The sequence below is a fragment of the Hyperolius riggenbachi genome, chromosome 1 (assembly GCF_040937935.1).
Source record: "Hyperolius riggenbachi isolate aHypRig1 chromosome 1, aHypRig1.pri, whole genome shotgun sequence".
Taxonomy (NCBI): Eukaryota; Metazoa; Chordata; class Amphibia; order Anura; family Hyperoliidae; genus Hyperolius; species Hyperolius riggenbachi.
Genome location: NC_090646.1, coordinates 222808327 through 222821343, shown reverse-complemented (window position 1 = coordinate 222821343; position 13017 = coordinate 222808327). Strand labels below are relative to the sequence as shown.

The window sequence follows — 13017 nt, the reverse complement described above, 5'->3', positions numbered from 1 at the left end:
TTCAGATGCGCAAGGTCCAGAGTAACTTCAGGACCTCAAATAGTCCCTCATTTCCACCTTCTTGGTTCTCCAGTAACTATAGGTTCTCTGGAAACAAATGCTTAGGCCTTAGATTTTCATCAGAGCTACTCCTCTGTATGCCTGGTTTCATTTAGCCAGGTTCTAGTATGTCACAAAGAAATAAATCAAATTCAACTGGACTTATACATCATTGTAGGATAGGTTTCACTAAGACACAATTTCAGATGGGGTGGGAAAATATTATCTGCATTTATATTCATGTAGCTAATTCATCACTTTAGATAGGTAGGTAGGTAAGTTGATATTTTCAAACCTTGTCAGTAAAATACCTTTAAAGCTTCCACCAAGCAAAAAATTACTAAAAGTAAGTTTGATATTAGTTTTTTGACCTACATTTTATTACTTTTTCAATCGCTAAGTGCTGAAACTTATTTTTTTTAGATAAGATGAAAATTATCTCCTGGGAAAAAGCTCAGTAGAAAAAGTCAATTGGAAATGACCCAATCCAATTTACTTGTACTCCCAAGTTTTCTAGAAGATAACGCTCATCTTCTCTTTAAAATAACTTTCCTGTACTCTGAAATTGAGTATTTTCTTGCTCACTGGTGGCTTAAAAGGCATTTTAATCGATGAGATGTGAAATATCACTTAGGAGAAAACTTAAGAGAAAACGTGAATGGGATCTGGCCCATAGTGTTTAGGCCTGAAATGAGGCAGATGAGATGCTGTCAAACTTTCAGTTATGTATTTGGACATCTCAGTTGCTCCAGATATGGTACCTGGAGTAACGTGATTGAATTATGCATATAAATATGAAAATAAAAGATATTTCTTTTACCTTGTTTGAACTGATGGAAGACTTGGATTATTAGCAAAGCGTGCTCCATGTAGAATTCATGCTTTTGGTGTATATGCAGAGCTTCTGTTTGGGTTCAAGGTGCGTTTGTAGTTCCTGGGGGGGCTCAGCGCATCTCTGATGGAGGCCATTCAGAGGCGGCCTGGTGTTGCGCTGATCCACCTTTTTGCGCAATTTTAAATTTTCGATTTTATTTGATTAGCCGCACCCAGGCTATGCATATACATAGGTTAGGATTTAGTTAGTGTTAGGCCCCTCCCATGGAGGATTGACTTCTTCGCAGTGGGAGGGACGAGTACTTAATAGGTTGCATGCAAGCTGTTAATGGAAACCAGCATCCTCCTCTAGTGGTAGACAGGTCATGTGTATGCTCGGTGTGTATTCGACCCCACAAGTGGGGCTTGCACTCTTTTGCAGGTAGGCACTAGTCTGTTTTTAAGTAGCGCTGCTCACTTCCTTGCTATGCTCCATGTAGAATGCAAAAAAAAAACAAAAAACAACTTTCTACAAAGCTCTGTGCAAGTGATTTTCATCAGAAGTGCATATAGCTGTGCCACTGCATCTTTTTAACACACTAGTATTTCCTTTTTGTAAATGTTTACTTTGCTCAAACGTTCATAAAGGGCTTGTCTATAATAGTCCAGTCTCTTTTTCCCATATTTTAAATGCTGATTTTTCACCATTTTACAAGTGAATTGATTTGTTGAGATCATTTGATGCTACGGTTCATTTCTAAGGATCAGTTCACACTGGGAAATTGTGTAAAAACAGGTTTGCAATGGAGGGGAAAAGTTGCATTGCACATTACGCACACAATGCGATGCATACAGTGAAGGCTCCAGGCAGTGAAATGCTTCACTGGAACCATAAATGCATAGGCTGTCCCATACCACACAGTGGCCTCACATTATGTTGTTAGTAATACTTTGCAGAAAAAGAGAGGATTTTTTTCCTCTTTCCTTTTCTAATTTCCTCTTTGAGAGAGGATTCCCATTGGTATAGTGCAATCCAATACAGAGTTCTTATCCTCTGCTGGGTCCCCGATATTTATAGCAGTGAATGTCCCCTGCAGTGGACCCGAGCAGCTGTGGCAGCGGTGGCGCCAGACCTAAAAGAAAAAAAGTGACATGAGACAAAGATAAAGTGCAGAGACGTATGTGGGAAAAAGCCTAGTGAGAAAGGATACTGTATGTTCTCATTGCTTCCATTGATTCCACAGCCGATCCATATATATAATTATTGTGTACCACACAAAGTGGCATAGCAATAGGGGTTGTGGAGGTCTAGACCGCACTGGGGCCCTTGGGTCAGTGGGGCCCCATATGGCCCTCCCTCAACCGCAGTATTAGCTCTTTATTGGTCCTGTGCTTCTTTAAAAAAAACTTCCCCATCCCCTTCTTGCACCTCTGACACTGTGGTTGTCCTTGGAAGGTTTTGGTGTGCTGTATCAGTTTATTATGTATAGAGTGCTTGGAGGGGCCCCATGTGAAACTCGCACCGGGGACCATAGCTCCTTAGCTATGCCACTGACCACAGAGTCTTCCATTCCACTTATTGGAACTGAACAAACTGATCTGTTAACTAGCACTCTGGAAGATGTCCTCATCTCTATACAATTTGTCCATAAGCCACTAGGTGGCATGATGGTGATATTCAGAAGCTCATCTAAACATTCTGTTTTCTTCATTTACAGAGCTAGCCAGGGAGCTGGATTTCTCAGAGGAGCAGATTCACCAAATACGAGTGGAAAATCCCAATTCTTTGCAGGATCAGAGCCATGCACTACTAAAATACTGGCTTGACAGGGATGGAAAGCATGCGACAGGTAAACTGTGAGGAAATATAGATAGAAAATGGTAATATTGTTTAATTCCCTTTAATATGCAATGAAAATGTCAGTGAAGAGTTACAAGCACTGCTGCTGCATACACAATAAAAATAAGTGCACTGCTTATCAATCCAATTGGACCTGCTTCATCAGGACAGTGAAATTAGATATTTCACGCACAAAAAAAATTGATAATAATAATAATAAAATAGTCAAGGCTCAGTTTGAATTGATACTATTTTGTACATATTGTTGTGGTGCTCCCACACTTTCAGTTGTGTCACCAGCAGCAGTGTAATATAATCACAGGTGCCCAAATAGCATTGGGCAGCAGAGCCATGACCTTAAATTGACATTATCGTGCTGTTTTAAAAGTGAGGTTTTAATAATTGTTATTACAATGACAATATTTAAAGAGACACTGAAGCGAAAAAAAATGATGATATTATGATTTGTATGTGTAGTACAGCTAAGAAAAAAAACATTAAGATCAGATACATCAGTCTAATTGTTTCCAGTACAGGAAGAGTTGAGAAACTCCAGTTGTTATCTCTATGCAAAAAAGCTATTAAGCTCTCCGACTAACTTAGTCGTGGAGAGGGCTGTTATCTGACTTTTATTATCTCAACTGTAATTAAACTGTTTACTTTTCCTCTGCTAGAGGAGAGTTCATTACTTCACAGACTGCTCTGAAAGACTCATTTTGAATGCTGAGTGTTGTGTAATCTGCACATATTATAGAATAATGCAATGTTAGAAAAAACACTATATACCTGAAAATAAAAATATGAGAATATTTTCTTTGCTGCTAATCTTCTAGTAATTATTCATAGTACACAACCAATTCATTATATCATATATTTTTTTTCGCTTCAGTGTCTCTTTAAGCTGAGCTGTGTGCTTTATATAATGTTAGTTATGCTTCATACAATCATGTATCCTTAGCATTATCAGACCACCAACACCCAAACAGCTCAGCTTTACTCCTTCGATGGTTTCTTTGTATTTTGGGTCTTTGTTCTGTGTAAAGCAAGCCTGTGAAACAGGGCTCCTTGTTCAGCAATCCCATAAAAGAAATCTATTTTGTATAATTTTTTTGTGTAAAAGAGCAGCTAGAATAGAAGAATAGTCTGCAGGGAAATGTTGCAGAAATGATGAAGGTATCTTTCTCTGTGTAGGTTTGGCTACTTTTATATCCAAACGTGTAAATGTTATTTCTCGTATCTAGCACTGAGATTAGCCATGGAAGACTTTCAGTTTTCATACAGAGCTTGCAGTGCTATGCAAGCTGAAGTGGATGATATCATGCAGATGGTTTATTTACCATTCAAAATACTTTTTGTGGCTTTTCAAAGAACTATACTTTTGTTGTTTGATATTCTGTTTAGTTTTGTTTTAAAGGACAACTGAAGTGAGAGGGATATGAAGGCTGCAATGTGTATTTCCTTTTAATTAATGCACATTACCTGGCTGTCCTGCTGATCATCTGCCTCTAATACTTTTACCCATAGACCCTGAACAAGCATGCAGATTAGAAGTTCGTGATTGAGGTCTACAAACAATGATTAACCCTCTGCACTCAGATACTCACAAGCTGAGACTCTATTCATGTTTAAAACAACTTGAATGCAAGTTGTATTTAATTGCACTAAATGGAGGGTATTGCCTTCTAAAAGACATTCCATACTAGACTCTTTCACCAGCATTGAGGTTTCTTCACGTTGAAAGGGTCCCTACTCTACCCATACTAGTCAGTAAGCAAGAAGGTAGACAATCGTGAGCCCCCAATCGTGTATTATTGACAATACAATGTATATATGCGCAAAAGGTGGATCAGCGCATCACCAGGTCGCCTCCAAATGGCCTACAATCAGAGGTGCGCTGAGCCCCCCCAGAAACTGCAAACGCACCTTGAACCCAAACAGAAGCTCTGCATATACACCAAAAGCAAGGCTGCTAAGTGGGAGCAGCTGACCAAAATGAATTAAATTAGTACATAGCAAAGAAATGAACAGTGTTACTTAAAGAGAATTTGTATTGTTAAAATCGCACAAAAGTAAACATACCAGTGTGTTAGGGGACATCTCCTATTACCCTCTGTCACAATTTCGCCGCTCCCCGCCGCATTAAAAGTAGTCAAAAACAGTTTTAAAAAGTTTGTTTATAAACAAACAAAATGTCCACACATAGAAAATACATCCATACACAAGCAGGCTGTATACAGCCTTTCTCCTTTTGAATCTCAAGAGATCATTTGTGTGTTTACCTTCTGTCCCCTGCAGCTCTCACCCACTGAATACTAGTGACAGGCTGTGAGGCTGGTCATTTCTTCCTGTCTGTAATTCCTCAGTATGTGTCAGCCCAGCTCCTTTCACAGCCTAACAGAGGAGGATTTTTATCCAGCTCTCTTCTATCACTGATAAGAGAGCAGAGACGCTGCTGGCTTATGTAAATAACACACACACTGGAGTGTGCATAGAGGGGCCTGGAAAGGGGTGTGCATAAACAAGCCAGCACGGAAGAGTTGGCAGCCTTCCAGACACAGGGTGTCAAGTCTGACAGGGGAAAGATACATTGATTTATTACATTGATAGTAGAAAGTGCTGCAGTAAGCCAGAGCACATTAGAACAGGTTCAGGAACTTGTAGGATGGTAGAAAAAAACGTAATATTTGTTACAGAGTCTCTTTTAAAACAGATAAGTGCCTACCTGCAAGAGAGTGCAAGTGTTAGGTCCCCTCCCAAAGGGGGATGACTTCTCCGCAGTGGGAGGGACGAGTACTTAACAAGTTGCATGCAAGCTGTTACAGGAAACCAACATCCTCCAGTGGTAGACAGGTTATGTGTATGCTAGGTGTGTATTTTATCCCACAAGTGGGGCTTGCACTCTCTTGCAGGTAGGCACTTATCTGTTTTTAAGTAGCGCTGTTCATTTCTTTGCTATGTACAATGTATATATGGTATGTAGTGAATAATACTCACAAGTATGTGTTGCCAAGACCAGGCAACCACTCAAAAAGCAAGAGGGGAGATTAGGCCTGTCCCCACTCAGGCTAAGAAGTCGCTCTCCATAGAACAAGAAAGAAGGGTGGTCACACCCATCCACCAGGTGGATAATTATCACTTAGACAATACAATACAGAGGCACCAACAGAGTAAAAGTATCAAGTTAAAAAGGTATAAAGTGAGGGGCAAGGGTGAGCTTACCTCCCCGACAAAAACACAACTATTGTATAAGATCAAGAAAAACAGTATTTATTCTTACACCAAAAACAGTTTGCAATGCGTTTCAGGGGTCTCAAGCCCGCTTCCTCAGGCAAAATGCGCAAGGAGCAACTTTCAAGTTGCAACGACAAAAACACTAGCGCTTCACTAGCGTGTACAACTTGAAAGTTGCTCCTTGTGTATTTTTGCCTGAGGAAGCTGGCTTGAGATCTGTGAAACACATTGCAAACTGTTTTTGGAGTAAGAATAAATACCGTTTTTCTTGATCTTATACAATAGTTGTGTTTTTGTTGGGGAGGTAAGTCCACCCTTGCCCCTCATTTTATACCTTTTTAACTTGACACTTTTACTCTGTTGGCGCCTCTGTATTGTGTTGTCTTAAAGCGGAATATAACCCTGCATTTCAACTGTGCTCTAAAACATTATTTACAGTATATTATATGCAACCAGCATTTTTTTTTTTTACTAGACCAGCATTGGAAGGGTTACACAGGGCTTTAAAGTCCCTGGAGATTTCTGCAACCGAATCCGAACTTGAGTTAGATACTTTTTGTTTACAAATATGTGTTTATTATGACTCATCTCTCTCACTGAGAAGGAGCTTGGAGGACAGCCAAAGAGATGTATCTATTGATAAACAGTTACACACTAACTAAATAGAATGTAACCATCTGAATGTCTGCACGAACTTAAAACCTCTGTGTTTAACCCTTCCAATGCTGGTCTAGTAAAAAAAAAATGCTTTTTGCATATAATATGCTGTAAATAATGTTTTAGAGCAAAGTTGAAATGCAGGGTTATATTCCGCTTTAAGTAGTCAGTAAGAAAGCAAACATTCATGCTCATGAACCTGGAATTCACACTAAGGCCTGTCTGGTTCTACCATTCTAGGAAACACATGCATGCACACAAATCAGTCCCAAGATCTCCAGTGAGTGACAAACTGTGCTACTTAAACAGCAGGAGAGCAACAGCCTACAGCCAGTCAAAAATGCTTGGGTGACTGAGGTCTGACTGGATTTGCCATATGCTTGTTTCAGGTGTGTTATTTAGACACTACTGATGCATAAAAGATCAGGATCAGCAGGATGCCAGGCAACTGGTATTGTTTAAAAGACCTTCATATTCCTCTCACTTCAGTTGTCCTTTAAATTGAATAGCTGCTTTAAAGTCTAGTTACAATCATCAGCCATTTTAGCTTTGTTGGGGAAGGCTCCTGTCAAGTAGTCCTCCATTTGGGAGAATTTGCTCACATCCTGTCTTGGAAATACTCAGGTCTCTAACATATACCCAAGGGATCACCTGGAAAAGTAGTGATTTAAAGGGATATTTAAGCCTTAAAAAAAAAAAACATTTTTACTCACCTGGGGCTTCTACCAGCCCCCTGCAGCCATCCCGTGCCTGTGCAGTCACTTGCAGATCCTCCTGTCCCACACCACCACCAGCTAGTTTTGTTTTCGGCCGATAGGCTCACTGCGCCCGCACAGGCCTGGCCGTGTGTGTCCTTCTTCGTGTTCCCATCTGCAATAGCATCCTGCGTGGACGGAAACGCGAAGAAGACTGTGCGTCGCCAGGCTTGTCAGCAAAACGAAACTAGCTGGTGGCATGGGACAGGAGGATCCGGAAGTGACTGCGAGGGCATGGGATGGCTGCAGGGGCTGGTAGAAACCCCAGGTGAGGAAAACTGTTGTTTTTTTTAAGGCTTAAGTATCTCTTTAAGGTGATTAAAAAAAGACAGCTTCTTACGTTTCCTTAGTTTCTAGAAATATTTTGTAATTGTTCCATAAGAAACATTTTATCCATTTCCTGGACTACAAACAGAGATTCAAACCCAAAAGAGGTCCTATCATTTTTTTTTACTACTATCAAAATATAGAACTAAGGTTGCAGGCTGAGTTGCACTTTAACCTATCTTGTATAAATCATGTTTGGTTGTTTTTACTAAAAACACAGATGCCAGTCTAAACCAGTGCCTCACTAAGATTAACAGAATGGACATAGTTCACCTTATGGAGACGTGTATGAATGAACCTATGCTACATCACGCCAATCGCACATATGCTGACATGGAGCAGACAATCATACTGGACCACAGTGAAGGCAAGTAGCAACTCCAGTTCATCATTTGTAAGCATTTTCTAATATATAAGCATCAAGAATGTGTAAGTTCTTCCTGTTTTTGCAATCATTTGTTTACCTCTTCTATAAAAATGACCCAGAGCTTTTGCTCATCTACACCGCTGCAGCCAAGTGAATTTCCACTACGCTGGCGCAGCCAAGCTGGCTATACACCATTGCCTGCTGAACTGTGAACTGCAGCACCCAAATGACCAGCTGAACGCCCAAATTCCTTGCTTCGGAGCTAAATGTATAAGAAAATCTAGTTTATTAAATTACTACTAGCTTGTAACATTAATGGGGTTATGAGATATTTACATATATAAGTACTTGCAATATGTAAAAGTATTGTATGCAACTTTTTCATCGATATCACCCATAGCAACCAATCAGAATGATCCTTCATTGATTTGGTTTCAGCATGTTGAATTGTGATTGGGGTTTTCTGAGCTTCATGTTTGTTAAACTTTACATTTAGTATCAGGCTATAATTTGTTCAATAAGCTTGTTTTCATTACACACCTTCTACTTTTTACTATATTGTGGAAATGCTGGATGGTATCTCCACAGCTTATTCCCAAATTTCTGCTGAAAGCTGCAGTCAGCTTTAAATTGGGGATGTTTTGGAGTAGTTATAATGAGTCACTGGAGGAGGGTTTCTCTGCAGCATATACAAACTGCCTGGGGCAGTATAGGCGTGCACGTATGAATTGCCCTCTGTTCAAGTGTGAACCCCTATAAAAAAAAACTATCACTACCTCTTAAATGTAATGAAGGCCTGGAAACTAAAGGTGTCTGCAAATATTCTGAGGGCGCTTCAGCTGCTATTTGTCAGTTACACATTAAAGAGGAACTATCAAAGAAACTGTAAGGGCTCTTTTCCACTATGAAATGCGATCGCGATTACGATCGCGATTACGATCGCGATCGCAATCGCGTTTCAATTTCCACCATGCGATTGCAATTGCGATTGAGCTACTATACTCATTATAGTACAGCTCAATCGCATACAAAACGCAGCAGAACGACGATTGCGATTTGACCAAAATCGCATCGCAATCGGATCGCACTAATGGAAATTGCTGCTGCAGTTTCCATTAGTTTAATGTACCTTGCGATTTGCGATCAGAATCAAATCACAAATCGCAGGCTAGTGGAAAAAGGCCCTAATTCTGTAAACCCCACGTACCTATAGAGCTTTTAGCCAGTAGCAATAGAAAGCTTTTCAGAAGTCTCTAATCACAGCCTGGGTGAAAGGAATACCTTGTGCATCATGTTTTTGTAACAAAACTCGGCATCGGGGCCCAAGTTGTACTATGTAGATAGGTCCCACTATCTGTCACTATTCACAGAGGAACGATGTACTGTTTGTTTCTGCCCTGTCCACACACTGCTTTCTCACAGATCATATGAGAACAGTTGAGAGATTTCTCAGCTACAGGACATTAAGAGCCCAATAGTGCAATATTGTCTGGTAAGCTCAATATATAATGTAATGTCAAAGGTTCTTATACTCACAAAGGTGGGTTACCATCAGGCAACCACTTGACAGGCAGGTGGGGAGTATTAGTACCTGACCCCACTCAGGTATAAAAGTCACTCTCTGTAGATAGGAAAATGGGGAAAGAACCCCTCCACCAGGGGTGGACTTAATTGTGCTGTAATATGTACGAACAGAGGCGCCAAGCAGAGTAAAACAATGTTCTAAAAATGATAAAAAGAGGGAAGTCGAGGTGGACTTACCTCCCTCTGGTAGTGGACATATTTTAAATGCAGAGTAAAAAATATACAATTGATTCACAGCTCCATAAAATCGCAACGCGTTTTGCGGTCAACAGTCCCGCTTCATCAGGCAGTACAGGAGCATATAAAACTGTTTCAAGTCCATAAAGCATGTGAGCGCCTCTGTGACAGAGGCGCACACATGCTTTATGGACCTGAACCAGTTTTATATGCTCCTGTACTGCCTGATGAAGCAGGACTGTTGACCGCGAAACACGTTGCGATTTTATGGAGCTGTGAATAAATTGTATATTTTTTACTCTGCATTTGAGTATATGTCCACTACCAGAGGGAGGTAAGTCCACCTCAACTTCCCTCTTTTTATCATTTTTAGAACATTGTTTTACTCTGCTTGGCGCCTCTGTTCGTACATATTACAGTATTATTCCTGTACTTGCATGCTTACACCCACCATTCAGAATTAGCTCTTCCTGGCTGCAGTTTCTGTTTACGTTATAACTGTGTGAGGCAGACAGAGACACAGGAACAGCTGATGGGTTATTTACACATTATTTGATGCTGTAGTTCTTCTTTCTATCATTCTGAAGACATTTTATTCACATGATTACAGCCAGTGAAGACTGTTTGTGGCATTTAGAATTGTATAGTTGTCCTTTAAGCTCATTGTTTGAATTCAGTAATCCACAGGATATGCAAGAGTAGTTTTCATTCATATGTACTGACTTCTCCAGATTCCCACAATTCACAAATTATTATGCATAAACAATTTATGCACAGAACCTCTGTTGTACTGATCCCCTCATTTCTTCCAGTGCCAATGTTAGCAGAAAGGGATTCCCAATAGTGATAACATATGCTGGGATGGGGCGGGGGTGTCAAGGGTTAAACCCCTTCTTAATGCTATCTAAAACTAAAAATACATATTTTAACTGCATTTCTACTTTAAAACCCCAAATGAGGTTGCTACATAGGCACCATGTAAATTTTTTTCCCAGAGCCCCATGTGGATAGAACTGGCCTGGCCTATCCTAGCCCTAAACTATCCAAATGGTCAGCCCTGACCTCCCATAACTTTCTTAATGTTGGATTCTTGTACCTAACTTTAACCCCTTCCCTTAGGAATGTTTAACTGTCATCTATGTCAAATCCTACCGAAAAACAGTTACTCAATGTTTCACTCTCTCCTCATCAGTGTCCCAACCCTCCACTATCCACTAACCAATAACACTATCCCAGCCATAAAGTGTGTGTATGTGCATGTGTGTGCGTGTGTGTGTTAGTGTGCGGGTGGGGGGAGGGGTGACACAGGCTGACCTGCCTGGGGCACCAAACATGCAAAAAGGCCCTGAGCACAGTTATTGTTTAGTGTAAATATTCTCTAAATGTTTAGAATTAGAATTCTGTTTTATAGCTATGCTTGCCTGCAGCTATACATCTAGCCGTATAGATGCAAGACCTGTATTAGCTGGCTTCCTTTTCAGAAAATGAGGCCTTGCAGTGCCACCTACTGTGACCTACAAGTTTGCAGCAGACTGTGCCAGCATAGTGGCTGACACAAGGTTCAGTCCATCTCCTATGAGAAGAACTGAATATGGATGAGGTGGATGGTGAACTGTGCGGCTAAAGAAGCAAGTATGGAAACCATTTCTATACCCTGAAACTTCTACTATCACCGCTCTTTTCCATCACTTTCACCTACATGTTTTCAGCTGTAATGCTGGGAAATAAAGTCTGGCCACTGAAGTTCCTCCTATATTGGGTGTCATGTGGTCATGCCCGATTCATGAAAAAGGAATTTTGTCCACTGCTTTGCTTCTATACCTTGTTTATTTTCACATATTAACCCGGTTGCTATTAGAACTTGCTTTGTTTAATTTGGGGTTTCATTGGGCTTTGATATATTTGGCTGGTTCAGATGAATGTATGTGGAGCCATGTTCTTTATTTTATTCTTGGTCAAGATCACTTTGGGAAAAAATGGCCTGTGTTTATGCTGATGTCCCCTCTTCTCCTTTCCCAGGACAGTTTGGTATCAAGGACAACCCATCAAGACTATTAACCATGTTATGGTAGATTGTATTTGGTAATTACTTATCTGTATGCTTAATTGTGTTTCTCTGAGTAAATCATTTCTTCTTTACCTTCCCAGGTTTTTCTGCTCTTCAGGATGAATTCTGTAGCCCACAGAAAAAGAATGTTATTGATGGCTCTGGAGGCAGAGAGAGAGGTGAACACCCTCCTCTTGTGTCTGAGGAGGATGTTTCAATCAGTTATTCACCCTTGCATGAAAGCTCAGCCAGGGCTGAAGACGACAAGTCTGTTGCAGAGATGATTCGACAGCTGCAGAAGGAGAAAGTGGAATCTGAATTCTCCAGGGAGTCTGAGAAATTATCAAGAGCCTTATCTTCTGAGCAGGAATACCTGTAAGATTTTGTTTGCAGGAACTGGCTTCTTTTTTTTTGTTCTGAACAATAAGTCAATATAATAAACTTTAAGTCATTAAAGGTTTTTCTAATTATAAGACAGGGAGTTGTTCTCATGACAAGAAAGTGTGCAGAGAGTAGTGTTGGTGTTAGAATTTGGCATAGTGAATTTGCAACTCCCAATTACCGCTGTTCAGCACTGAAGGGAGTTTGGCAGAGTCAGTTCACTAATGTGTGAGTTACGTTTTATGTGGCTCTGATGCTTCCTCATTCCAAATATATTGGTTACTGTGTATTGCCAGATGATGCAGTTCTTGTTCCATATTGGGAAGCCACTGGTTCATGGAAGATAAAGCATATTATACAGATACAGTATATGTGAAAAATAGAAAGTGGGGTATTAAGTCTTATGGCATAAAACTGAAATAGTCAGCTCTAGCTTAGTGCAGGCATTTTTAATGTTTGTGTTGATCTGTTCACATATCTGAAACGCTATATGGCTGAACTGCTAACTTTATTCTGTGCTAGACAGCATTGGGGAGCACATAGAGTGGATTTAAAAAAATGTCTGTCACCTGACTGAGCCATACCAGAATATAGTGGGGATTATAGGGTTAGTAAGCTAGGGACAATGCAAGTATTGTATTATTACTAAAAACGTTTATTTTTTTAATTCATCCAGTACAACCTGCTATTATTGCAAAAACTTAACATTGTAACTCTGTCTACACAATTGCAATCAAATTACTGCTATTTTTACTATCTTTCAGTGTTTCTCTCTGGACTCTTTTGCCACTACTAGAAG

The 13017-nt window shown here is 40.2% G+C and overlaps 1 protein-coding gene across 34 annotated transcripts in view; it reads left to right on the top strand.

The window, feature by feature from the left end:
• The window catches only part of ANK2 (ankyrin 2), a 700071-nt gene that overhangs the window by 649531 nt on the left and 37523 nt on the right, over positions 1 to 13017 (top strand). For all 34 annotated transcript variants that reach the window (XM_068281027.1, XM_068281066.1, XM_068280997.1 and 31 more), the window contains 3 exons: positions 2571 to 2702; positions 7883 to 8029; positions 11939 to 12212. In XM_068281027.1, the coding sequence (XP_068137128.1) occupies positions 2571 to 2702; positions 7883 to 8029; positions 11939 to 12212 (553 nt within the window). The remainder of the gene's footprint in view (positions 1 to 2570; positions 2703 to 7882; positions 8030 to 11938; positions 12213 to 13017) is intronic.